The 27,217-nt window shown below is 40.7% G+C and overlaps 1 protein-coding gene across 10 annotated transcripts; it reads left to right on the top strand.

Moving 5' to 3' along the window:
* The first annotated feature begins 635 nt into the window (after nt 1-635).
* On the top strand, nt 636-27,217 carry rfx2 (regulatory factor X, 2 (influences HLA class II expression)). Of its 10 annotated transcripts, none has more exons than XM_077606825.1 (19): nt 639-977; nt 2,567-2,661; nt 10,519-10,627; nt 10,981-11,070; nt 11,950-12,032; nt 14,146-14,413; nt 16,006-16,080; nt 17,169-17,350; nt 17,514-17,633; nt 17,897-18,015; nt 18,538-18,656; nt 20,745-20,857; nt 21,724-21,875; nt 22,071-22,168; nt 22,291-22,440; nt 22,515-22,723; nt 23,490-23,643; nt 23,712-23,754; nt 24,595-27,217. In XM_077606825.1, exons 3-19 carry the CDS (start codon nt 10,520-10,522, stop codon nt 24,708-24,710), a joined length of 2,199 nt encoding a protein of 732 aa, XP_077462951.1. In that variant the 5' UTR covers nt 639-977; nt 2,567-2,661; nt 10,519; the 3' UTR covers nt 24,711-27,217. The 10 variants fall into 10 exon arrangements, with proteins under 10 accessions (XP_077462949.1, XP_077462951.1, XP_077462954.1 ...); XM_077606824.1 differs by lacking the exon at nt 639-977 and adding an exon at nt 1,134-1,630; XM_077606826.1 differs by lacking the exon at nt 639-977 and adding an exon at nt 1,694-2,184.

Raw genomic sequence — 27,217 nt, 5'->3', positions numbered from 1 at the left:
TCTAATAAATTCCACATCATTTTAAGGTCAGTTAAGGATAGTTTACTTAGGCTTTGCAATGTACAAATACGTGTTATCCTTAAACTGAAGTGTTTTTCCAATCAGAATTAAATTCCAGAATAAATATTTGGAGAAAAAGAAGAACTAACCAACTAACACAATATTAATCATAAAGGACAAAACTTTGACATCAGATTACGATTGTAAATATTGGGAAATATGGTCATTACATCTATACAAACAGCGAGCTAGATTTAGACATTTCAGTTGGCGGCGGCCGTATTTAAGAAGTATTTTTTTCTTGCGGGCTGTTTTGCAACTAATCTGAGGTGAGTAGTTTTTCCATTAAAATGGTACTCATAAATGGGCAAAAATCTTGATGATTTTCAAACCGTTTTCTTTATAAAAGACTGTATAAACATGGCATGATTCAGACTGGATGTTGGGGAAAATGATTTTCAAATATGCAGTTGACTTACATTTTTTTTTTTTTTAGAAAACAAAACCCTTAAAAATTGTTTAAAATGGAGCAATTTTAGTTATTTCAAAGCGCACGCTGCATTCAATATAAGTTTATCACCGTGGCTCTGACTCAAGATGGCCGTCAAGCGATAACGTTTCTCCCGTTTGTCTCACAGCGGAGACTACGCGTCTAGCTCTACGGTGGCTAATTACGACTGCCCTCTTGTGGTTGGGGTGAAGTTGCCAGCTGGAATCGTACACGGGTGGGAGGATTTGTGATTTTGGCCCGCCCCCAGCACAGGACGGCCCGTGACGTCGCCACGGCACGGTAGCAACAGTTGCCTCGAGACCCCGTCGCGCCATAGTGACTGTAGCCGTGGAGACAGTTTCTTGCCAACGGGCGCAACACTCAGCAACAGCAGCCGCAGCAGCAGCAGCATCTGGACTGGAGGCCACCGAGCGAGTGGGAAGAGAGTGACAAGAAAGGCACAGGGACAACTTTTCTCAAAACTAAGGTGACCATACCTTTTAAAAGTGACTCGGATTAAATAACATGGCGTAGGTGCTTAATGACTCTTGCAGTATTCTGAAGTTCCTGCGCTTGTTTCCGCGTTGCGTTCACCAAGCCGCTTCCAACGATACGCCTTTTACACCCTAATGTCAGATGTAATGGCTTATTTCACTTCTTTTTGCGTGCTTTTGCGGCCTTGCTGTGCGTCAGTGTTGTTGCAACTCGTGCTTGCTTTGAACATCACTTTACACTTGTTGCTATGTTGTGTGGGGGGACGCGTAGGCGCTCTCGCTTTTTTTTTTCCGGGGAGCGGCAGCACGACGACTCGGGCTAATGTAACCTTCCGCGAGTCGGTGAGCTTTTAGCTTGGTGCTAGCCGTCTGTGTTTTATCGTTGCGGGTACACGGCGTTTGTTTGACGGTAGCCATGTCATGGTCGATCGACTTGAACCGAGGACTGGCGTTCTTCGGGGTCGGGCAGGTGGCAGCGGAGCCGGGCTAACCTTAGAAAAGTTTGTGCTACCGGTAGTAGGTAGAAACTTTGTCGCTGGCGGCTTGTCGCTTTTCAAAACTTTACTCGAGTTGGACGTCTACTTGGCAAATCTAGTTCCTCGAGTGAGTGGGCTACGCCATCGAATGTTGAACGGTGATCAATCAGGTAATCCCGGTTCAGTATTTACGGGAAATGTTGCCAAATGGGTGGTATGTTTCAGCTAGGTGGTGCTATAACGTTCCTTTGTAATGCACGTGTGGGAGCGGCATGGAAGTGGATCTAATTAAGCCCCACTCTGCGAAATCACTTGAGTCAAACTTTCAATCGTGCATTCTCACATACTTATCTTATTTAGCAAATGCTTTTTTATTAATGGCATATGCTTTGAGATGTATCTTTTCATTCATTTTCGGAACCACTTTATCCTCACTAGGGTCGCGGGGGGTGCTGGAGCATATCCCAGCTGACTTTGAGCCAGAGGTGGGGGACACTCTGAATGGGTGGCAGGGCACGAGGAAACGGACAACCATCCACGCTCACACTCATACCTAGGGGCAATTTAGAGTGTCCAATCAGGCTACCATGCATGTTTTTGGAATATGGGAGGAAACCGGAGTACCCGGAGAAAACCCACGCAGTCCCAGGGAGAACATGCAAACTCCACACAGGTGGACCGACCTGGATTTGAACCCGGACCCCAGAGCTGTGAGGTCGACATGGTAACCACTCAAGCCGCCCTGAGATGTATTTGATTATTAATATTAAACCCAACACCAACCACATAAAATAACCTCATTTTCTGCCCCCCAATCTTATTATATAACAGCAATAAACTACTACTATCACTAAAATGAGTGTTTGCTTAACATTCTTAATTAATAGGTGTTGTGTCAAATGCTATTTATTCAATTTTGCATCAGATTAGTATAATTTATATTACTGGTATCGCCCACTTAATCGTCATCATCCCACCTATGCTGCAATAACGTCTGTATTTGATTTTCATTACTTTTTCCTTCAATGAGCTCAAGTGTTGCAATGTTTTGCTGATTGATTTCAATTGGATTAACTTTGGCAACCTTTTTTTCTTTGTTTTTTCAGAAAGGTTTGGTTGAATTCCATTTTCTCCTCTGCTGTATTCTGTTTTAAATGGCCCAATAACTAAATGAGAAGATATCAGAACATCTATAAAGTAGGTTAGTACATGTCAACAACTGCCCGCTTCCCTCCACACACACATGCACACGCACGCACGCATGCACGCACGCACAAGGAAGGCTAACTGCAAAAACCGTCAGTAAACCCAAGACCCAATGTGAGTGTGACAATAATGTTATGTTTACATGGCAACTTATACGCATAAAGACAACCAAGTCATGGAAAGAACGATGAAAGCAAAATGTTATTCTTTTCAATGTCAGTGATTTAATGAGGTGGTTTTCATCTGTTTTTGTGGTTAAATTGCATATTTGTTGCTTGCAGAGACAGGCCACTCGAAAAAAGGTGCTTCAATACAATCTTTAAATTAAGTGGGATGCTAGTTGATATATGTCATTTTGACTTTAGCATAAACATACTACACAATCTTAATCTTTAAACAGATTAATATCTTTCCAAATTCACTTTACATTTAGTGAAGGTGCATATGGTTTCTGACCTTTTAACAATATTTTGTACATCTCACATTGAAAATCCCTATTAGTTACTATTTTTATGAATATATGCTATCAGACCCTCATGTGTCACAAAGTGTAGCTCTGCGGAGGACAGCTGCTGTGGTCTCTAGGACAGCGGGTGACCTGTCACAGCTTTTAGTCACATGATCTATGTGTGTGTTTGCTGATGCTGTATTTAGCTCATCTTGATGAGGTCCGCCGGAGCCCCCGGGAGAAGGCTTCAGTCTACTTTCCAGTTTACTGATACAGAGTCAGTGTCACCAGTGTCATTGCTGCTGTGTCCAATTGGTGGTAATAAGAGCAATATAGGAAAAAACTGACATTGCGACTTTTTGAGTGATTGCAATATATAGTGTGATATTATAAAATGAAGATTTTTCACCCTTTGGCCAGAATAACTTTGGGGAAGACTTTGATTGACTCACAAATGGGCGATATAGGAAAAAAATGACATTGCCACATTTTGAGTGATTGTAATATATAGTGTGATATATTATAAATTGAAGATTTTTCACCCTTTGGCCAGAATAACTTTGGGGAAGACTTTGATTGACTCACAAATGATCATGTTGTCTTCATTTAATAATGTGTAATCCATACAGAGTGGGTTTGAATGTTGAAGATTGCTCTATATAAAAGAAAGAGATCCAGAAGGCTTTTATGAAGCAAAATAAAAGTTTGTGTGTTCAAAAAAAATATTCACATCATGCAATGACACTATTGTATAATGAGATGTTCAAAGAATATATTGTGCATGCATGCCGAGTAGTAATAACACAACGTGGCATTTGCTTTTACATGTACCGTTTGCTCTCTGATATGAGCTTCATTTAACTGGGTTTATGACTGAAGTGGAAAACATTTCCGAAAACCACTGGGCACAGAATGCCTTGTGGGGACCTGTTAAGTGGAAATGAATACGACTGCTTAGGCGTGGTAATGTGTCGGGTTCACCATAGGAAAGGGTTTTAATTAATGTGACAGTGGAACTAGTTGAATCTGCAGGATCGGAGTGATTTAGCAAATCACTGTGGGCTTCAGTTGCTCGGATACACAGAAACACACCTTGTCATATGTCAAAGAAACATTAACGCTGAATAGTACATACACTGTGGCAACAAGTTGAAACTGGTTGTGAAATGAAATGTTTTTTAGTCTTGTCTTTCCTATCCGGTTGATTGTCATCTGGCGCATTCTTTACATTCCACCTGTTTGTATCGTGGCTACACGACTGCTAATTAAATTTCCTGCCACAAACAGCAGACAAGGCAGTGACATTTGCATTACAATGACCACTCCCTCCCCCTACTTCTGGCAGGGGATAACTGGAGCCCTCCATTCTCTCCTCACTTTTCTTTTCTTAAATGGACTTTCTGCTTTGTTGGAGATGTTTATTTGGCTTGAAAACCTGTAACAGATTTATCACTATTGCCAACAGCTAGACTATATTTTTCAATCTTTGCCCCAAGAGCTTTCATGGGGATTTATTTATTTGGGAACAACAGTGGAAGAGATAATTTTCTACTCTGGGAACATTACTGTCAGGTGCTGGATTTAAAAAAAAAAGGGTTTTTTTTACAATTAGACTGCTAGATTAGTGCATTTTTTTAACATGAGATGTGATGATAAAATGTACCTTAATGGAAGTTACTTCAAAAAGCATAAACTTCAATAGCAGTGTGAATGTCTTTGCTTTATGTTCTGTGAATTTAATCTTGTATTAATTTGCCTGCTGTTGACAGTTAGATTTTCTTCTTATTAGTATTTTAGAAAATGAGTGACTTAAAATGGATTTCATGGCTCAAAGAAGGAAATTCACCCCTTTTTTGCTAGTCTCAGGTTTGCCGCCCTCCAGGTTTTCTGTCAATATTCTTATTGAGGATGAGGTGGGGTGAGTTTAACAGGTTGACATGGTAGTTATAGAAATCTGGAAAGAGTTAGAAGGGGTACAGAGTTGGGGGAGGAAGTTTCTAGAGCAGAGCTTGGGCAAACGCACCGTCACCATAGCAACAGCATGACTGGCTGTGACTGTCAGGCCTGGGGTGAGCACGATGACTGAGTGAAATAGTTGCTTCGCTGATGACCTGTGTTGGGGGAGGTGAGAATACAACACAACATGGTTTCCCGATTACCGTAGATCTCACCGACGGCCAAATTATGCAGAGGTAACAAACTGATGGCCATTTTAAAATTGGACTTATAAATATTGCTTTATTTGCAGAAGTCATTGTTTGTGTTGAAAGTGGTGCATCTAGCTGAGCGATTTGGTCCTTTGATGATGGGTCAGGAACTCAAATCCACTTCTGCACAATGTCATTGTGTCTTTTGGCAAGACATTTCACTCAATTTACCTGTGTGAAAGTAGTGGTTGCTGGTAGTCGCAAGGGCTGATTCTTAGCCTCGCTCCTGTCAGTCTGCCCCAGGGACGCTGTGGTTACATTAGTATTTTATCACCAGCACCGAGAGTGGATTGAATGACGAATGATTAAATGTCCTGAAAAGTGTTATGCTGTCGTCCCTCGCCACTTTGCAGCTTCATTCTATCGTTGCACAGTTGAAAGAAAATGAGTCCAATATCAATGTACACCTGGAGTTGAAAGATTTTAGACACTTTCTCAACCTACGGAATGGTGGAGTGTCTCCCCTTGAAAAATATTTTGGTGAACAATATCTCCTGCAGGTATATGGATAATTTTAACTCATAAGGGAACGTAATTCATGAGGAAATTTAGGTCTGTTTGCTTCCTAAGACATTTTTCAATTGGCTTTCTTCATAAATAATATTATAAGGCAAATTAAGTTAGGTGGAAGTCAAAACTTTGAGTGTCACATGTCAAGTCTGGTTTCAACATAAAGGACACTGAGTTAGCGCACGGCCAGGTGCTCTCCACTTGTGGGCCAAATTTAGCCCGCTAGCTGCTAATTTGACATAATGCAGTGGAAGATAAGAGTGGGGGGTTGCTTAGCTCAGGCCCACTCTCTCCTCTGCCATCTGTACCCCTACAAGCCACTGCGATTGGATTAGCCATGAATTAATGAGACGGCTTGAAGACCAGCCTCTGTTGTGGAAATCGCCGTCATGTTAATGCACCCTTTTGTACGAGAGAGTGTGCATGTGCTGTTTCATGAAATCAGAGTGCTCACTTGCAGGCCCCAACTGTAATCTGATTTACGTAGAAAGTTATTGAATGATGACATGGAATTCCCGAATACAGAACTTCCTCACCAGCAACCTGTTGCTCATGTTCATTCATTGTGCTTGTACTAAACGTGTCTGCTCTCTCTTCATGCCCCACATTGACGTCTGTATTGAAATTCAACAAGTGTCTGTTCCTGTTTAAACAAAAACAACAAACTCCTCATACTGTTTGACTGTTCTCCCTTCACGCAAGTAACTTTGGAAAGCTCGAACTTGGCTTTGGTTGGGTTTCATTTGGCTTGAATGCAAAGCAACCTTGAAGAATAGACTGTTTTACACTTGATGACTTAAACATTCCTCCTTTCTGCCTCTGACCGTCACAGAGAGCTCCACATCGTGTCCTCTTTAATCAAGTCAAAGCGGCGCAACATCTACACGGTTTTCAATAATGGCACCACAGGAATAGTGCCGTGTCTCCCAGTGTCTGAAATTAATAGCTTACATAGTGTTTATTGTTGTAAGTTTCTACTTAGTGTGAGATAGAGGGATCAGGTGGGGGGATGGCATTGTTTGGTTTGGGAAGTATTCTTTCGGTTGCATAGCAACAGGCTCCTGGAAACGGGAGTGGACGTTGTTGCCACTGGCAACGGTTGTTGCTCTGCAAACAATGTGAGCTAGTGCAAACACGAGCCAAGACTGCGAGCGCCTTCACTTAATTGAACATCTGTATGTGTTTTTCTATGATTGAGTCCTGTTAAAGTTTGAACTGTCAAGAGTTTCCCACGCTTTAATCCTGTCTACACGAGATGCTTGACAGTTCATGTCCTTTTTTAAGACGTTCAAAAGTTGTCTAATTTATAACTCCGGTTCACGTATTGTCGGACTGAACAAGAGAGGGCCTGCTGCCGTGTGAAGGTGTTGATCCCTTGTACCAAACGCAGGGTGTCCAGTCACATTTTGAAGTTATGTTCTTGATCTCCTGCAATGTTGCACTTTTGTGTTCCAGCACTCCCACGGGGAAGCTCGCTTGACTTTTCACCTTCTGTGGCACCAAGTTGCGAGAGACCCTCCCACTTGATTCCCTGTTTCTTTTGTCAAATTAGCCAATTTGGTGCACTTCATTTTATCTATTAAATCCACCAGTTTAATGGAATTTTAAAAAGCATGAAGTCAATCAATTCACATTTCCAGTTTAAATCGTTTTCAAAGTACTTTTGGGAGAATTGCAGCTTTGACTATGAAAACGAAACATTTGTTCCTATTGTGCTTAGAATTTAGCCGATACACTTTTGATTAGCGAACATACTCGCATATAAGCCGCTTTTGTCGGACAAAAAAATGATGACTGAGGGTTTGGCTTATTTGCGCATAAAAACACGACATGCAAAAAAAAACTGCAAATTGACGGCGCAGTGACACGATAACGTCACGACAAACATGGCCGCAGCATCGGCGCGTGACGTCACGACGTAAGCAAATTCGGTACCCAGGACCCCAGAACTGTGACACACCAACCACTCACCCACCAACCCGCCCATATTGTATAATAATTTATTAATAATAATAACATTAAATTTAAAAGAATTACGAGCAATGAAATACATTTATGTATTCAGTGACAAACAGTAATGGTAAAAAATAAAATACAACATTGAGGATGTTATAATTTGGAATGTGACTAATTTGGTTCAATTGTGTTCAAGGGGTTAAATATTCCATGGCTGATCACCAGGATCAAATTCAAAAATATAAAATAATATCCACTGCCTTTCTCTTAAAAAAATTGATGAGCCCTGCTATGGATATTTAATCTATCTACTAAAAGAAAGAATCGACTTAAAAGTTGTTTTAGGGTAAGTATATGCATCAATTGCAGTAAAAAGGGAAATATAAAATGGATAGTGAGTGTCTTACTAAGTGTTAGACCAACTTTTTTTAATCTGAATTTTAGTACACACACGCACACACAATTTCCACATACTCTTTCAGTCTATTAGTAATGTCTTGTTCTTGCGGAAAAGCCAGTGGTGGCACACCCAGATGTATTGTTTTCTTTCTTGAAGAAGACTTACCTACTTCCCGTCCACTCTCTCTACAAAAATAGTCATTTAGTTCCACCTTAATCATAGCAACTGAATTGCCAAAAATTCTACCATTTTTTTATTATTATTTAAGGCGCCAGACAATACGAAGAAGTACATATAAGATAGTAGACACATATTTACACTGATCACATTATTGTATATTATGCTGTTCAGCTTCATGTGCAATCTCTTAAAATGAAATATCATTTATAAATAAAACGTCAATATTTTCATTAAATGGCCATCAAGTTATTTTAGTCCAGAAAAAGTCTTAGTGCCTACACCTGTTGCTTTTGCGCTTGATTACAACTTTAGTTTTTCTTATTTGGTTCAATGATTTGATTCTTCTTCATCTACCTTCAGAGCACAGTCATTGTCCAATCTGTCTTTAATGCTCCTCATTTAATGAAAACATCCCACCCCAGAGCATCTTCATTGCCTTCCACCCCCACTCGGCTCTCTGCGGTCACACTCCAAAGTTCTTGTGCAAAAAAGGCGGAGGTTGGTTGTGGGGGTAGAGGTGAACGGGAAGGGACAAGAGGTTTGAGTTGGGGGTGGTTGCCATGGATTCCTCACCATGGCAACCAAAATACGTTAGCAAAGCATTGAGGAATTTCCTCACATCAGATGGATTATTTGGCCCCTTAGAGAGGACCGCTGATTTCAAACAAGTGCTGGATATTGTCACGATCTTGCTCAAGCCCTGTAAACCCTTTGACATTTTGGACCTGTTCATTACCGTATATTTTTCTGAGGGGAATTCTAATTTCCACCTCTGCTTGTTATTCTGCACCCTCATCGCACCCCCTTGCTCACACTTTTCCCTACTTTGCCCTTTTTGGGGCAAGCCTTTGTGTTACTACATTTTCCGGTCGGCCTTTTATGATGCCATACCATTATTAACCAATGGTTGAGTAACTCTCCTTTTTTGTCATTTGGGGATTCGTTCCGGGTCCATTCAGATTTTAATGCCATTTTACGTTTCACATAAAAAAATGAGACATAATGCTAGGGAAGGATTCTAGGAATGAAGCGAGCGATGGTTTGTCAACACGCAAGTGGCTGTGATGCCTTCGTCTACTATTATTTCTAGTATATTTGGTCAAACCACGTTCATGTCAAAATTATTTGTTCTCACCGAAAGTGAAAACCGTGAATCCGATCATCATTTTAATCAGAATTCTTGTCGGATTAAAGAAATTTAGTCTATGTCAACATGGCCAATGACTTCAGTTTACATTGGCGTGATCGAAGCGTTTCTTTCCAAAACATTTCCAAAAATACAATCTGCTCATTTCTGATAAAGCATGTCATCCTTTGAAAGTGTGAAGAGGATGCCAATTTTTGCACCCAAACATACATTTACTTGTCGACATTTTGAAAATTATTCAATTAAAAAGCAGCTGTTTACCATCCAAGTAGTCTCACAGGAGCTAAAGGTTAGTTGAGCTCTCACATTAGCTGCTATACTTCTCTTGAGGTGTTGGCAAGCTGTGCTGTAGTGGAAGTAGCTGAACAGTCCACATGTCAGAGCAGGGCGGGGCTATGGATAAAAGGCGGAGCTATGTAGGACAGAGAATTTCAGTGTTTTGTTACTCATCCTCCACTGACAGACAGGAGAGATTGGGTTTTTCAGACACATAAGTGGTTCAGAAAACCACTGGTGGGTTTTTAAACAAGGGAATTGACCACATAACATGATGCAAAGCTTAAAGAAGTCAATTTTGCAAGACACTCCTCCATAAGTGCCCACATGGGTTTGGCAAAAGAATGACGACAGTTGTCAAATGTGTAAATAGTGGGAGACCATGTCATAGTGAACAGCATGTTATATTAAATTATTAGTTATTATTAATTTCACAGACTGCGATTGGCTGGCAACCGATTCAGGGTTTACCGGGCCTTCTGGCCATAGTTAGCCTGGATGGGCTCCAGCATCCTCGTGTCCCTCATAAGGATAAGCAGCTTGCAAGATAAATCTATAATTAAACAGAGATAAGGTGACATGTTATGGTATATTGCAGTTTAGTGTATTGAAATTATTTTTACTATTGCATTTATTTGTGAAAATGGAGTGTTTTCAATCTTTTCCCTTTCTTTTCTCCCATTTCCTTCTTGCGTCCTTTCTTTGACGATGGCCTTCCAACAATGCAGCATGCAGAGCTCCGAGGGCAGCTCCGAAACGTCGCCCAACGTGGCAGCGTTGCGATCGTCATCGTCGGCCCAAGCTCCTGTGGTACAGCCTGTCCCGGCATCCCAACAGGTAGGTTGCAAACACCAAGCTTGCCAGCGGCAAGGTTACTTTGGAATCCAGACCAATCCCTTTTTGTTGTAAGGAATGATCAATTATCTGACTGTTGGTAATTAGGAGCTACCACTCAATATCTTTTACTTTGAATACATTTTCTATACATGTCAAAATTAAACAGTTTGCCATGAGCTGCTCTGTTCATAAATGCAATGCTGGTCAACTTTTCAACCAGTTGCATAAGGAAATTATGTCATAGCATATTTTTTTAAATAATGGAATCTACCGGTTTTCAAATACATGGCCTTTTGTGGTATAATACATGCATACATTTCTATATAATGGCGATATATCTTGTATCTACACAGAGAGCGCTGGTACAAGCCACAGGCTCAGTTCAGAAAGGAGGACAAGTACAGCAGCTTTCAGTATCCAGGGCTCAACAGGTGCCTCCACAGGTACACAGTACTGTACATATATATACAGTGCTGTGAAAATAGTTTTTTTTACCACTTGGCCATTTACTTACGGTGTTGTCAAGGTTAATACCTTGGGATTACTTTGTGTCAGAATTTACATTTATGTTAAGAAGTGACTGAGAGATTAAATACTGGATGCTTGTATTGTTCTGATGATGGCCAAGGTTTCAATGATAAACTGAAAGCTGCTGCCTGAAAACTGAATTCTTACTCGAGCTTCTTATACTCCTGAGTATCTTTCTCTGGCTGAGCCTGGCCCACTGCCTCTGTCTTTGCACCACACTTATTAAAAATTCTTGTTGGTTGGTGGTATTCAAATATGGATATTCTGGTCCTTGGGACACTGGCTGCACTATTCTGTACTTGGCAACTTTTTTTTGTCTACACTATACTAACAGACATGGCATCAGGCTCAGTGGTACATTTTTGCACACACTTGTGTGAATTTGGAATGGACTGTTCTAACTTTTGTGGTTAGCCTTTCACACACCGGTGCTGAAATATTTCCCTGCACAGCTATTGCATGAATGTTGTCCTACTGAGCTTCTCTGTACCTATTCCCGACTATGAGGAGACAGCCTTTGTCTTTTGCGTGTCCCCAACATTGTTGGGCATTGAATGAGAGAGAAACAGTCTTCATTCTTTCTGACCCAATTCAAAATGCATTTGTCTATGAACGCAATTGTTTCTTGTTTCATTTTGTAAATAAACCTTCTCCGTGGATTATTATTATTATTATTATTAGATTATACCACACACTGGGTGATTGATAAGTTGCAGTGTGTTTGTTTTTTGTTCACTTTTTAAACTTCACAAAACATTTAATTTACCTTGCTTTGAATTCTTCATTATTTTTAGGTGCAGCAATCACAGCATGTCTATCCATCGCAGGTGCACTACGTAGGGGAAAGTGGAGAGGCTGTTTACACTAATGGAACAATGTAAGATTTTTGGATTATTTCTCGTTTGCTCAACCATTTTAACACACCCAACTTCATCAACCTTATATATTTGAGGCTTTGAGATAATTGCATACAAAATAGTCACTTGTTCACAGTATAACATAGATCCTGGGTCAAAACTTTAAACTGAAAAAAATACAAACAACAAATCTCCACAAAATTGGGACCCAAGGCTATTCTCATCACTGTAAGGCTTCCCATCTTAAGACAGTCTGTAAACATCTGCTGACCGAGGAAACAGGTTTGGAAATAGGAATGCCGTCCCAATACGAGACTTTAATCGTTCAACTGTTTTGGGCCACTTTCCTTTCTATGACCCTAGATCAGGGGTCGGGAACCTTTTTGACGAAGAGAGCCACAAACCATTCATATTTTCCAATGTTATTCCTTGTGAGCCATACTACGAATTTAAAAGTCAAAATACATACATGTAAACGAGTGCCTTTTCAATTTTTTTTTTGTAATTTCACCACTTTTAAAGTGGAAAAAATGAATATTTTTTAAAAGATTCTTATGCTGTTGCTAATCAATGAGAGGATGCATTCTAGAAGTCTACTGCAAAAAAAATGAAGATTAAAGCAAAAAAAATGAAGATTAAAGCAGTTCCAGATGTAATATCTCAGTTCTGTCACCAGCGATTTCCATATTTTAGCTCACAGGTTAGCAAAGAGCCAGATGCACCCATCAAAAGAGCCGCATGTGGCTCCCGAGCCATAGGTTCCCTACCCCTGCCCTAGATCATCACATTTGCAGAAATTCCCTTTTTGATATTCCTCCGCTATATTTCTGTCCTACAATGAGGAAATCGGTGATCCTCTTCCTGTTTTGGCTTCTGACAAACACTGCCACTATGAGATGGTCTTCTTTATGAATTAATTCTGCCAACATACCTTATTTGTCGTAATTGTTTATTATATGTGCCATTTACCTTTCCAGCCTCTGATTGGTACCTCTCCTAACGTCTTTGAGATTTTCCTACAACATGAAATTTATTATCAGCATATTTCTTCCGTGAAAATATACATCTCATCAGTCTAAACATATATCCGTCATCTATATTATATTTTAAATACTATATTGAAATTTAGCAATTTCATATCATTGCATGACATTTTTATTCCCAATTTGTAGTGTCATAACATTTTGGCAGTTCAGTTTGTAACTTTTTATAAAGCATACAAGTATTTTTTTCAAACTTGAAACTTTGGTTTAGTCTGTCGATAAAGGTAATGGTATTGGTTTTATATGCTTAATTTATTTTAGTGGCCTTTAATATTTTTATAAATAGCATTTTGTTATTAAATTTACAACAAAACGTTAATTTCGCCTCCTACTCTCAAGCAAAAAATAGTGTGTTGCATCTGACACTGCCTCAAGAGTCTAAAATAGCTGTACAAGGCACTTGACAGGGAGACCACAAAATAATTTTAACTTTTTAAAACTCATTGTTTTTATCAGTTTGTTGTTGCATCCCTAGGTGGGTGGGAGACAAATGGGACTATGTTGTCCTTCTTCATGTCTTAGGTTTGAGAAGGTAGAAAGCATACCTCCAAACAGCGGAGATCCGCTTGCAATACCACTGCTCCCACACACAGGGCAGCGTTCTTTTCATCCATTCAGAAAAAAAACCCTCAGTGATTCTTCTTCTTCTTAAAAATACAAATAAAATTGTCTCACTTGACTGAAGAGGCAGCTAGACTACAACTTTACAATGGAATGCAACATTTATGAGGGAATTTCCACCCGATGACCCACGCTGCCAGACAGCAGCCTATCTGTAATGCATCTAAATGACTCGTTATGCGCTCTGAAAGAATGATACCGTTTTGGGTTTGGGGCTGTGCCTCTAATTTGCAGCATAAATAGCTGTGTTTCCACACCAAAACACAAACTAGAGCTGTCTTCAAAAGGCTTGTTGAATGAAGTGGTGAGTCGTGATCACCAAAACCTGTTGCAATGGATTTAATGCCCAGACAATTAAATATTCAGACATTGCTTAAATGTGATTCTGCTTCAGAAAGTTTCTGCTGTTTACCATTTATGTTGGGAGTGTATGTTATTGCTGTTCAGTAACTAAAGTGATTTCCCACAGTCGCACGGCCTACTACAACCCAGAGGCACAATTGTACGGGCAGAGCAGCGGAGGGCCGTACTTTGACTCGCAAGCTGGTGGAACTCACGTCACCACCGTGGTTTCTTCCGCCAGTGGGGGTGTGCCACCTCATAGCATGGTGGGCATTGCCATGGACGTAAGCAGCAGCCATATCATTTCCAGCGGCAGCACCTATTTAATCCATGGAGGAAACATGGAAGGAAGCCGCAACCATGTATCACACTCATCTCGCTCGTCTTCAGCCATGGTGAGGAACACGTATCCAACTTTCTTGGAATACTCGTTTAAAAACAGGTGTGGGGATACAGTATATTTCAACTATTACGTCGCACCACCCCAAAACTGCACAATGAAAAAAAATATGTTGCACTGGGGTGAAAGTCGGATTTTTGGAGGGAATTTTATTTCATTATCGACCAAGAACAAACATTATACATTGGCTATAAATGGGTTTGTTAACATAACATGTTATTCAGATAACATTAACCTTAACAGCACAGCGTAACTTGTTTACCAAACTCTCAAGCTAACTCCAAACCACTAACAAATTTGTCTTCAGTATAGAAGTCAGAGGCGTGCCAAGATTTAAACCCTTCTCACAGCTATCTGTGGAAAAAAAAAACAGCAACATATAGTTCACACCTGAGTATATGTAGCAGGGTCAGACAAACTAAGTGACAAAGTCTGGAAAATACAATATTTGCATCAGCAACTCTTGGGAGTTTTGTTGGTATTTAAGCAAATTATAATGTAAACAGAGTGGTACAAGGAAATGACACTTTAAAGGCCAGTGTGCCACCATGCAATTTCATGACACTTTTGAACTAGAATCTTCAGCACTTGACCAGTTGTCAAGCCACAAAACCACATTGAGGATGTGCTCCTCAATTTCATTGGCACAGCTGGATGGAGACTTAGACATCTGGCCCTGGTAAAATTGCTGCAGCAATCCTATAGCAACTTGCCACACAGACCGTAGTAAAATAGTTAATGCTTTTTTTCGGAGTTCTATAAGAGCATAAAAATGTGGCAAATCTCACAGCAAGTCAAGTTGGGCAATCAGGCTCTGCAGTGTAGCAAGCAGGGATAGTACAGCTTGTAAAACCAGGACACTGCCTTGAATAATTCAGCCATGCCTTGTTTTAGAGGTTTTCACAGGCACTTGAGCGCCCTATGAAACAAAGCAACCCCTGGGGCTCATTACCATTTGGCCAGGAGCCCTCGGGAGCATTCTCCGGGCTTGGAAGGATGCCTCCTCTTTTTTTTCCCTTTTTCTTTTTCTTCTCTCGTTGGCTGCAGTAGCATGCCTTTTCTTTTGGGCTTGATTTTCTCCTCCAGCTCGAATGAATGTGCCTATCACTTTACCAATCAAAGATAAAATCACTTAATGCACTCCACAAACAATTGCGTACAGTCCGTCGGCGTATTTGTGATCTCACTTGTCACTGGTTTTTGTGTTCTAAAGGCATTGTTTGGTAAATTGTGGTTTTGGGGGGTGGCACTGTTGATCTATTGTCTCTGAGCTTGATGTGACCTCTGCCCTTATTTGTGGGTCCATTTGCATACATTAGAGTTTCTGACTGCCAGCCAGACCTGACTAAACTTTAAGTCCCTTGATTTGCATGCTTTTGTGTGGCAATAATGGTTTTGGCGGTAACACTGACTGTTTTGAATGGAAATGCAAAGATCTGGCTGCTTGCTAACAATCTCGTTTCCTTATTTATTTATTTTTTTTGTATTTTTTTATATACTTTTGCTTATTTTTAACTTTCTTTTTATCTTCCTCTTTGCCTCCTCCCCCTTCTGTGTCCACTTCTTTTTGCATGCTTCTTTCTTTAGCTTGAAATGGCGATTGAAAACCTCCAAAAGTCTGAAGGAATTGCAAGTCACAAAAGCAGCCTCCTCAACAGTCATGTAAGTCCATCTGGAAGTTTCTTTGAAAAGAACTTTGGAGAGGGGAGGGTCTGCTGGGACCTGTAGGTGGTGTGTTTTTATTTGTGTTTGCAACATTAAAAAAAGTCTGCTGCTGTAGCTTGATTGACACAGCTCTGTCTCACTGACATGCATTATTGTCCCAATATTATTCATCCTTGATCTGCTTTTATTTACTATCACTTTTCAAATAATCAGTCAAACTGAACTGGGCGTAACATTGTTGCATGTACATGTCCCGTAAATATTTGTCTTGTATGTACAAAAATAATGCAGCCCGTATTTAGACTAAACAGACACTGACACTGCATGTCAAGACAACTTGGACACATTTAGATGATCATTAAATGGGTGTGTTGCATTGCTCCAGTGTGTCTGTGCGTTCACAGACAAATCACTACTTCTAGTTTTGAAAGTAAATTTGGTGCTGAAGTACGTAGTGGGGGGAAAAAGATTTGTAGTCATAGTAAGAGTAACATGTAGTTGAACAAAATTTGAGTTGTAATTGAATCTATTGTACTGAAATTGTCATCAAAATTTCAGATATTTGTGGAAAGTTTTACTTTGTTTGCTACCACCACATGTATTTTCTGCAAGTTATCTTATTTGCAACAAAAAGTTACTCTGGCTACAATAACAACATTTCTGTCTATACATGCAATTTATGTTAGGTTTGCTCCAGATTTACCTCACATTTGCACTAGTATACTGTTGCAATAGAATGTGCTCATGCCGGTTATGGAAAAATACAGATGATACTGGCAATAAGTACAGTAGTTTATGTCATGATGCAAGCATGTATTAGGTACAGTTGCCAAAGCAGCAACTTGAGTTGAATCAAACCTCACTTGTTTTCACTGTTTTAGTTACACAGTTCTTGGTGGCATTCAACTGATTAGATGAATTCAAGTCATAAAATGTTGAAAGACAAAGGAAGCGTCAGCTGTTCGTGTCTTTGCCACCGATCAAATATGTTTCTTTTGCTGTGTTTGTGTTTCTTGTCAAGGTTGTGATATGATAAAATCCATTGTTGTTCTCATCGCCTGTTTTCGTGTCATTTTTATGTTTAGCTCCAATGGCTGCTGGACAACTATGAGACTGCAGAAGGTGTGAGCCTGCCCAGATGCTCCCTCTATAACCATTACTTGCGGCATTGCCAAGAACAGAAACTGGATCCAGTCAATGCAGCCTCCTTTGGCAAGCTCATTCGCTCCGTCTTCATGGGCCTCAGGACCCGCCGTCTCGGAACCAGGTACAACTTGGAGCCCGTCCTTCCGTCATGGCGGAGCTCCTGATAACAGTGATCAAATAGCTATTAGCGATGTAACGTGTATGACTGTGCTTCTAGGCATTAGCGACATGCTAATGACCGTGATTACTCTGATGACATGCTTTCTGGCTTTTGAATCTTCCAGAGGCAACTCAAAGTATCATTATTATGGCATCCGCGTGAAGCCAGACTCTCCACTAAACCGGTTGCAAGAAGACACCCAGTACATGGCCATGAGGCAGCAGCCTGTCCACCAGAAACAAAGGTCACCATTCTTAGTGCTCTATCTTTCTCCGATCTGTTGCTCTCTGTCTAGAAAGAGTCTCATGCAGCTATGTCTAATCTACTCGAAGAGATAATGTCCATTTTTGGTACTGTGTTCCTGTGATCTCAAGTTTTGAGATGTTCATCAGTCGCATATCCTCTTTTTGGTTACCCTTCTGGTTGAATTTAACCTTGAAAACAACTTGTATCTATTTATGTATGTATTTATTTCAACTGAAAGCAACAATCTTGCCCTTTTTATAGGTTCAAACCTCTGCAAAAAGTGGATGGAATGCCTGACAACCTTTGTGTCAACTCTCAGTGTAATAACACGCCAGAACAATCTGTTGCAGCTCAGAGCCAACACCACCAGCAGTACATAGGTCAGTGAATCAGATTGTAATACTTCCCAGACTATAAATGACACTTTTTTGATAGTTTGGTTGTATGTGGGGTAAAAGCCCCCTTTCTATAGTCTGGTAAACGCTCGTGTGAACGCAATGTTCAGTTTACTCAGATATTTAAAACTAATTATTATTATAAAGTTTTACTAGGTATTTTACCTGGTTATCTTTTCAATTTAGTATCACTTAGTTTGGAACTAGCATGCTTGCTCACAAGATGCGTTGATTTTAAACATTCTAATGTGGTGACAGAACTAAGAACAAAACAACAATGAAATAATCTTCAATTGAACTGCATTTCCTTTCATTTATTTAAATACTTTGTTAAAGATCTTTGTTTAAGATTTTAAAAGTTACCATAAACTCACTTTGTAGCTTGAAAAATACGGCATATTCGTCATTATTATGTTTGGCAATTACACATACATTACCGTCAGTGGAACATCTTAATTACATTCAACCTATTGTCTAGTGCTGACTTGCCAACATGTCTTCCTGCAGACACAGGTCACAGTTTGCCTGAATTTCCCACTCCTGACATGGGAACACAGCCTCTGCCGGATCGCATCAGTTTCAATGATATCAAAAAACTGCAGACCCTCTATAGAGAACACTGCGAGGTAGGTGACGGTCATGCATTTCCACATTGTTCCAGTGTCGGTTATATTTAAGGGGTAGTGGGACGTGCCAAAGGTTGTGAATTCAGACACCTCTCAGATTGAGCAAGTCAAGACAGTGTCTTGTTGTGCTTTGTGGGGGCTTTGCCCACATCACATACAATTTCAACCTTTTTTGGATTGTACTATTGTAAGCATATAGTTGAAAAACTTATCACACAAACTCCCCCCACCAATTGATTTCAAGTCATGCTGCATTTGACACTCATATCAATGGTTTCTTGTATGTTATGTCTACTGGCCAAACAAGCCAATTAGAGCCAAAACTCTTAATATAAGGGTGAAGGTAGTTTACATAGCCAATGCTCTTTAAAAGCTAATATAAGTAAACATAAAATACATTTTTAATGTAGAGCTTTTTCATTACATTATTAAATATTAGGAAAAAATACCTGCTTGGCTACCTAAACCGGGAGCTGTATAGAATAGGTAATTGCCCACTTTGATCATTCCTGAATGAACGAGTACCATCTCGCTAACCATTTTTTTTGTAAGCCGAGTGCATTTTTACTGACAACATCTGAACCTGATTGTGTAAAGACCTTTTCAATCGAATTGAACCTGAACAGATCAAAGTGTTTTGTCCGAGAATCATTATTTATAGTTTTTTTTTCTAAATACTTCAGTTTTAGCGGTTCTGAACGCAGTACTGTGAGGGTATACCTGCACTGCCCGATTACAGACTGAATAACAGAATTAAAAATGAAGTCGACCGTACAAATGTAAAGTCGGATGCTGTCATCATGCTGCATAAACACCATGACGGATCTATTTCTATCTAAATTGGATATTTGTAAAGTGGCAGAGTAAATGCTCTGACCCTGCGACCTAGGCTCTCAATGTCAGACATCATCATATGATTGTGTAATTCACTTGAGAGCCTCAGTGATGAATTTGCGAATTAGCTTCCACCATTGGTTGAAAGGGGAAATAATAAGAAACATTACAATCAGGGGGCTTAACAGACAGGAGCCGATGTGATTAAAGCGACCAAGTGCTTTATCGCATTATCGCCGGCCTCCCCTTGTCCATCCGCCCCGTGCTCCCTTTGTTCCTGCCTTCTTTTCATCCACAAGCAGCTTTCAAGACATGCCAATTAACCTTTCTGAGCGCCGGCCGGACATCTCGGTGTCTTTGTGGCGGCCTCCCCGCGGGCTTTTGTGACGCCTCGTCCTGTCGCTCTCATGCCACTCCGTGTGTTTCATGTTCATGCCTCTGATTTGGTTGCCTTCATTTGGTGCCAACCGTGACCTGTTATCTCATTAGCAGAGGCTTCTCCTTGTTGGAGATAGAGGGCGAAAAAATGTTCATTTGAAATCAGAGAAACAGAATCAGTGTCATTCATTGAAGCGTACACATGACAAATTTAATCTATAGGAATGAATGTGATCACGTGTTTTTTTTTTGTCCTCTTCAGTATGCTGTTTACCCCTTGAGGCCAAAAAGTGCGTTTGTTCAAAGGGGGATGGGGAATTCTCCTTTTTGTTTTGGAGTTCTGTGTTTGACATGTTGCTGGGGGCAACCGTAAACAAGGTTGCCACGGCAACAGCTAAGCAGACGCAAAAACATAGCTGCCGATCGAAGCCTACACCGCTGTGTAAAAAGATCCAGTGGCAAGCACACTCTTCGAGAGTTACATACTCAGTTGTTGTACTGATGCAAATGTATTGAGACAAGTTACACAGTTCAATAGAAAGATTTTGATTTTTCTTTCTTTTCATGTTTATCTGAGGATGGATGTATGATTTCCATTTAAGTTTCCTCAAAGTTTCTGTTGATTTTGGGGTTGTCAACTGAGGTCAACGCATTGGCAAAAGTGTGCAAATTCATTGGAAATTTGAAGTGCGATACCCAAACGCGACCTTTGATGACGTTGATTGATGCGCGGCCTTCCCGCTGGCTGGCGGCGGCACCAGCCGGGCCCACAGTGAGGAGCGGGAGCTGCCTGTAGGATCTGTGTTGTGTGTCTGGTTGCCATGGTAGGCCTCTCAATGTTTGCCTCCCCTCCCACTTCTCCTCCCCTCCCTGCAGGCCACTCTGGATGTGGTGATGAACCTCCAGTTCTACTACATTGAGAAACTCTGGCAGACCTTCTGGTACTCAACAGTACCATCTAGTGACGGGAGCACCACTATTCCCAACAGGTCAGCGAACGGGGGTTACCCCAACAGCCCCCTCTTCTCAAAGTGTAATAGAAAATTTTAATTTCATCCGGAGGGCCGTCATGTCTTCCAACTAGGCTACCAAAATTAATCGATGAATGGATTGACAGATTTTCCGATCATGCTGATTGATAGGTCATTTTTGGACAATCAAATTAGTATAGATCTTTGGCAATTACTGATTTAAAAAGGGGAACACAGAAAATATTCCCTACATACACATCTCTAATCTTCATTTGAATGTGATCATAAAACAGAAAGTCAGCACTCATCCTTTACTAATTTCTCGGGCTGCAAAAATGATGTGGCGGGACAGATTTGGCCCTTGGGCTGCCTCTTTGACACTTGTGCATTAAGATATCCTGTTTAAGATTTCCTTTGCTGAATTATTTTGTTGCTTGTAGCCCTTAACACACTCTGCCATTGACAATTATAGACATCAAATCCATTTCAACTGGAAAGGCTTACATTGCGTGATCAATCACATTTCCAACTTGACTGGTGGCCCCATTGAGTTAATATTTAAAAATGAAAATAAATGAGGACATTTTAAAATTTAAAAATGAAAATAAATGAGGACATTTTAAACATCTTTTTACCTGATTCCGATTCTCTGAAAATTACGATTTCCGATCAGCTGATTGGATCGGGGACATCCTCAACATATACAGTATATTCATAAATATTAATTGTACAATACACACTATATCACCTGTTTTAACAAATTTAAGTAAAAGGATAAAAAAACTAATTTGGACAGCCCTGCTTTCATGGTTTTGAAAATATTGCTAGCATGTGAGCGTGGTTGTTATCATAACCTCGAAAAGTTTCATTTGATTTGTGCACAGTGATGATGAACTGGAAGGTGTGTTGCCTCGAGAGAAGCTGCTCAATCTGTGTAAATATGAACCAGTGCGACTATGGATGAGAAGCTGTGATCACATCCTCTACCAAGCCTTAGTGGAGATCCTCATCCCAGATGTGCTGCGTCCTGTTCCTAGTTAGTGTTTTTTCCCTTACAAACTTTATTGTCAAAATGTAGAAATTCATGATATTGATATCATATATTATGGTCATGTTTATATTTGTTCATATGTACACACTGTTTTAGTATTTTGTATGTGGATTATTTCAAATCTGAAGGGTGGGACATAAAATATTCTTGACTGACTGATATGCCATTGTTTTTCTGCAGGCACTCTCACTCAGGCCATTAGGAACTTTGCCAAGAGTTTGGAGGGCTGGCTGACCAACGCCATGACCAGCTTTCCTCAAGAAATCATCCGCACTAAGGTGACCAAAAAATAGAAATGAATCTGCAAGAAAGCTGGAATTGATTTTATTTATTTTTTTCACACATCAAACACAGGAAACTTGTTAGGGCTGGTTTGAACTTGTTTGAAATGCGTCCGTAGGTGGCGGTGGTCAGTGCCTTTGCACAGACACTCAGACGTTACACCAGCCTCAATCACCTGGCCCAGGCGGCGCGTGCCGTCCTCCAGAACACCTCGCAGATCAACCAGATGCTCTCGGATCTCAACCGGGTGGACTTCGCAAACGTACAGGTACCTACTGGACAGCCGGCGCGAAATGCTCAGTGCGGCGCGCAGTCAACGGCCGTATGGTTGTCCTGTGACAGGAGCAGGCGTCCTGGGTGTGCCAGTGCGACGAGAGCGTGGTGCAGCGTCTGGAGCAGGACTTTAAAGTCACCCTGCAGCAGCAGAGTTCTTTGGACCAGTGGGCCACTTGGCTGGACAACGTGGTCTCGCAGGTTCTCAAGCCTCACCAGGGCAGCCCCAGCTTCCCCAAGGCGGCACGACAGTTCCTGCTCAAGTGGTCTTTCTACAGGTAATCCAGATACGAAGAAATATGCCGCAAAAGCTACGTTGCACCTTTCCTACAGAGGTCACTAGAGTGGACAGCTATTCAAAAGTTTACACAACCCTTAATAGATATTACATTTTTTGTGATATAGGGATTTTTTTTTAAAATTATTATTCACTAAGCTTTTGATGGAGCTTATCCTCACAAAGGTCACAGAAGTTTTTTTTGTTTTACACTAAACTTTTGATAGAGCTTATCCTCACAAGGGTCACGGAATTATTATTTTACACTTTAAACTTTTGATAGAGCTTATCCTCACAAGGGTCACGGAATTATTTTTTATTTTACACTTTAAACTTTTGATAGTTTATGTCACAAAGTTTTTTTTTTTTACATTTTAAACTTTTGATAGTTTATCCTCACAATGGTCGCGGGGGGTGCTGGAGCCTCTCCCAGCTAACTCTGGGTGCCAGACGGCAGAGACCCTGAATTGGTGGCCAGCCAATTGAAGGGAACAAGGAAACAAATGACAACCATTCACGCTCACGCCAGCCTAGCATGCATGTTTTGGGGCTGTGGGAGGAAACTGGAGTACCCGGTGAAAACCCACGCAAGGCCGGCCCGGGAGAACATGCAAACTGTGAGGCCGACGCTCTAACCACTTGGCCTTGGGTGAAACATGTTCAAAGAAAAATAGGAATAAAGTCCACCATAGGCAAAGTCAATCCAATGCAATGAGTAGCAGTTTTGAAGATATTCTTTGAGCTAACATTTTTGCCCCTCTGCACAGTTCCATGGTCATCCGAGACTTGACTCTGCGCAGCGCCGCCAGTTTCGGTTCCTTCCACCTGATCCGCCTGCTGTACGACGAGTACATGTTCTATTTGGTGGAGCAGCGTGTGGCCCAAGCCACCGGAGAAACGCCCATCGCCGTCATGGGCGAGGTGAGAGAAACACGCTGTCGCCAGCAACTTACTCACACTGACGGTCCTCTTTTTTTTTTACATTGCAGTTCAGCGACCTGAGCTCTATGATGCCTTCACTCATGGAAAAAGGTAACATAAAATACTATTTACATTGCAGCCAACCAATCGATTAATGTCTGATCAATTAAGTCAGACTTAATGCATTGCAGAATAATTACGTAAATATGCATATACAGTAATCCCTCGAATATCGCGGTTAGAACAGACAAACAAAAAAATCGCGAAGTAGTGTCACCTGTATTTTAACTTTGTTTTAATTAATTATTTTTTTTACTTCAGTGCTGAGTCAAGCGCTAGCCTCGTGCTATTTGCTTAATAGATTAATATTCATACTAGAAGGATAGTATAACTCCTACAATAATCAACACTTTTAGAACTCCGATTGTTTATTATGAATATTAGAACAAGCCATATTATAGCAAAATAACACATTAAGGCTCAATTAAGCATTGGTGTAATCTAAAAAATGCCTTCATCATCGGAGCTCAAGATTAGAAAACTCCATGACCAGTTTATCACATCCACATAAACACACGCTTTTTGTCTTAACAAATAAGCAACTCATTACTCATCGCTATAGAATAGATAGTCATTGTTTCACTTGATTTTTGAATAATATTTCATTCCAGACGCTTGCTCTGCTTATTCGTGATCCTCACAGGAAGAGTCTTATTAAGGTGGCCACGGTAGACAGACTTTGTCACATTTAATGATGCCACGAGAGGGAAGTGTGTCCTCCCAAATAAATGTAATTAAATAAAACCCTTTCAAAATCAACCAATACGCCGCACTCTAATTCGACAACTCATCGCAGCTGCAACTTTAAAGTCAAAGCTTTTTTACTAATCACATTACACGATTTAATCGTTGCATTGCATCTTGACAAACAAAGCCTTTTGTCTCGGTCAGACGTTTCCTTCTCCGACGAAATGAGCGACCTGGGCAGCGATGGCGACGTGTCCCGAAGCGAGCCGGCCGTCAAGAGGGAGCGCATCGAACTGAGCCACCCCCTGCAGGAGATGTGAGCTCAGGTGCGTCGAGCGTGACCTCAGTCCTCGCGGCGCTGTCTTTTTCTCTCCCAGGGGAGCAAACTCGACTCACGACGCATCTGATCTTCTCTTTTTGCTTTTTTTGCGCTACTGTGAATGAGTTTGTGCGGTGCATTCTTATGGGGTAAGTCAGTGTGCGCGTGCGGTGCTTGTTTTCTTCTCTCGTTTGCTTTGAGTTAGCTGTGCCATGTTGTCATTTGAGTGCCTTAGATTGCTAACTCGGAAAGCGTCCCTCCTGATGTCAGCCGGTCCCTCAGCTGTGCCTCGACCGCACTATGAATGTATTATCCGCAAACCTCATTCAGACCGCCACAGGGTGGAATCGTGCGCGTGAATTCCCGGTTGCCTTGGCTGCACCACGCAGCTCACGTGATTTAAAAAAAAAAGTGCAACCCGTTGACCCAAAGGACCTACCTAACTCACTCTTAGCATTTTGGCCATTGTAGTTTTGTTGAAGAGGCGGGCAGGATGGCAGGGGCGTGGGAATCCAAACTATCGACATGGAACTAGATCTGCCAACAAGCAATACTGCACGAGGATAAAGTTACATTTTAGTGCAATGAATTGTTTGAAAAGTTTACTCACGTTGACCTTTAAAGGAGGACAATGTAAGATTGTGCCCGAAAATGGTACTGCAATCAAAATATTGTGAATATGATAGACCGCTGCTGATGGAGAAAATGAGGAAACAAAAGCAACCATTATGTGATTTCACACACTGATAGATTTCAACAGTGCATGTATTTGATTAGGTAAAGTAGTACTGGTGTTCTCTCAGACTAGCATACCCACATGCTTAGAGGTTTTCCACATAAAATGTTTCTCAATAATACTTTTTGAAAAGTAGAGGAAGTCGTGACTAAACAAGTGTGGCGTACGTTCGACTACATTTGGTAAAGTTGTGTGGCCAATGTTTATTAACCTTTCGAAAACGTCCACGAGCTTTACACTGATGGGTAATCAGAGCAAAGAGTTGGAATTTAAATCTTGAATATTCAAACTGGAGCCAGGCAGCTGCTTGTTAATGTGAATTCAAGTTTTTGAGAAACTCAAGCTAAGCGAAGAACCAATATATTGTTTAAAAAAAAAGGTCATTGTTTAAGAAAAAAAAACACAGCCAACATTAAGTGGAAGGACTGAACTAATGAACGTTCATTCGCTCCTCCCTGTCAAAATTAAATTAGAATTCACATCCCCTCTTCTCACTTTTGAGCAAGTTTGCAGGTCACTTCCTGTTTAATTCTAAGGAATTTACTATTGATTTTGACACATTCCTGGCTCAGTTCCTATTCTGTGACCAAGAAATACCCCCAAATCAACAGGAAGTGACTCAGAAACGCCATAAAATCAACAAGAAGTGACCCATAAATGCCCCAAAATCAACAGGAAGTGACCAAAATTCAACAGAAGCCTGAAATGCCCCCAGATGAACTCATTGGTTGCAACTCATGACTATAGTTGTCCAAATGTGTGCATTCACGGCCATCCACTCCAAATGGATTGGACATCTATACTAGGGGTAAAGTCAGAAAAATCACACCGAGAAAAAAATATATTATACAAGAAATGATGAGGTGCTAAATCTGAGATATTGCATTTGGTCGGCTCAAACAATGTTGGCATTTAAACTAAAGATGAGCACTCTTAGGAAATATTGGCTTTTGTTTTCCTCTACTACTAAAATAGATTTTTTTTTAACGCATTATTAAACAAGACTCTTTCTTAGCTACCGTCTTTCCTTTTGAGTATTTTTGGAAAAAATAATCAAGACTTTCCATACAAACATTGGCAGCGGATCTAGTTCTGTATGCAATTGGGTAACCCAAGTAGGAGTTGCCGCGGTTTACCTCAACCAGATTTCCCGAGCGCGGTCCAGTGGGCTCAATACAAACATCATTGAATTGCGGGAAGTTGACCCACTGCAGCGTTTGCTGTAAATAATTTTTGCCCCGCCAACTGCAGACGTGTCGTAGCAAGCATCCTGGGAAGAGCATTACAATTTTACCAAATTATACATCGGTATATCTTTAATGATGTAGGGAGTGTGTACTCTGTGGCCTCATTTCTATCATTGTATCTTCAAATGTAGACTGCGTGTGATTCATTTGTTCAATGTATGAAGAATAGTTCCTAGTTAGATGAACTATTCTGTGTCGACTCAATATTTGCCCCCACATTCTTATTTAAAGTTCTTAGGGATGTGCACCTGTCATTTTGCCTTCAAATGTGTTGGAAAAGCTGATTTCCGGGGTTTCTTTTGGATGTTTTGTAAGACCGTTTAGTTTCTTGGCTGTTTTTGTTTGTTTGTTTGTTTTTTAATTCAATTAGATTGGAATCTTACAAGTATACTGAACACTTTTTTTTTAAACCTCCACTTTATCTAGCCCCAGGTCACACAGTGGTTGGTAAACTGCTTAATTCAGCTGTATTTTGTACTTGGTCACATTATGTAATAATAATAATAAACTGGCGTCAACCAAATA

Source organism: Stigmatopora argus, chromosome 8 (genome assembly GCF_051989625.1).
Source record: "Stigmatopora argus isolate UIUO_Sarg chromosome 8, RoL_Sarg_1.0, whole genome shotgun sequence".
NCBI lineage: Eukaryota > Metazoa > Chordata > Actinopteri > Syngnathiformes > Syngnathidae > Stigmatopora > Stigmatopora argus.
Note: the sequence above shows the minus strand (reverse complement) of the source record. Positions and strands in the feature narration are given on the sequence as shown.

Coding starts and splice junctions, on each gene's coding strand:
- rfx2 (XM_077606823.1), top strand. CDS start 10,520: ATGCAGAGCTCCGAGGGCAGCTCCGAAACGTCGCCCAACGTGGCAGCG. Junction 16,081..17,168: donor GCAGCCTCCTCAACAGTCAT/GTAAGTCCATCT, acceptor TTTTATGTTTAG/CTCCAATGGCTGCTGGACAA. Junction 22,724..23,489: donor CTCAAGTGGTCTTTCTACAG/GTAATCCAGATA, acceptor CCCTCTGCACAG/TTCCATGGTCATCCGAGACT.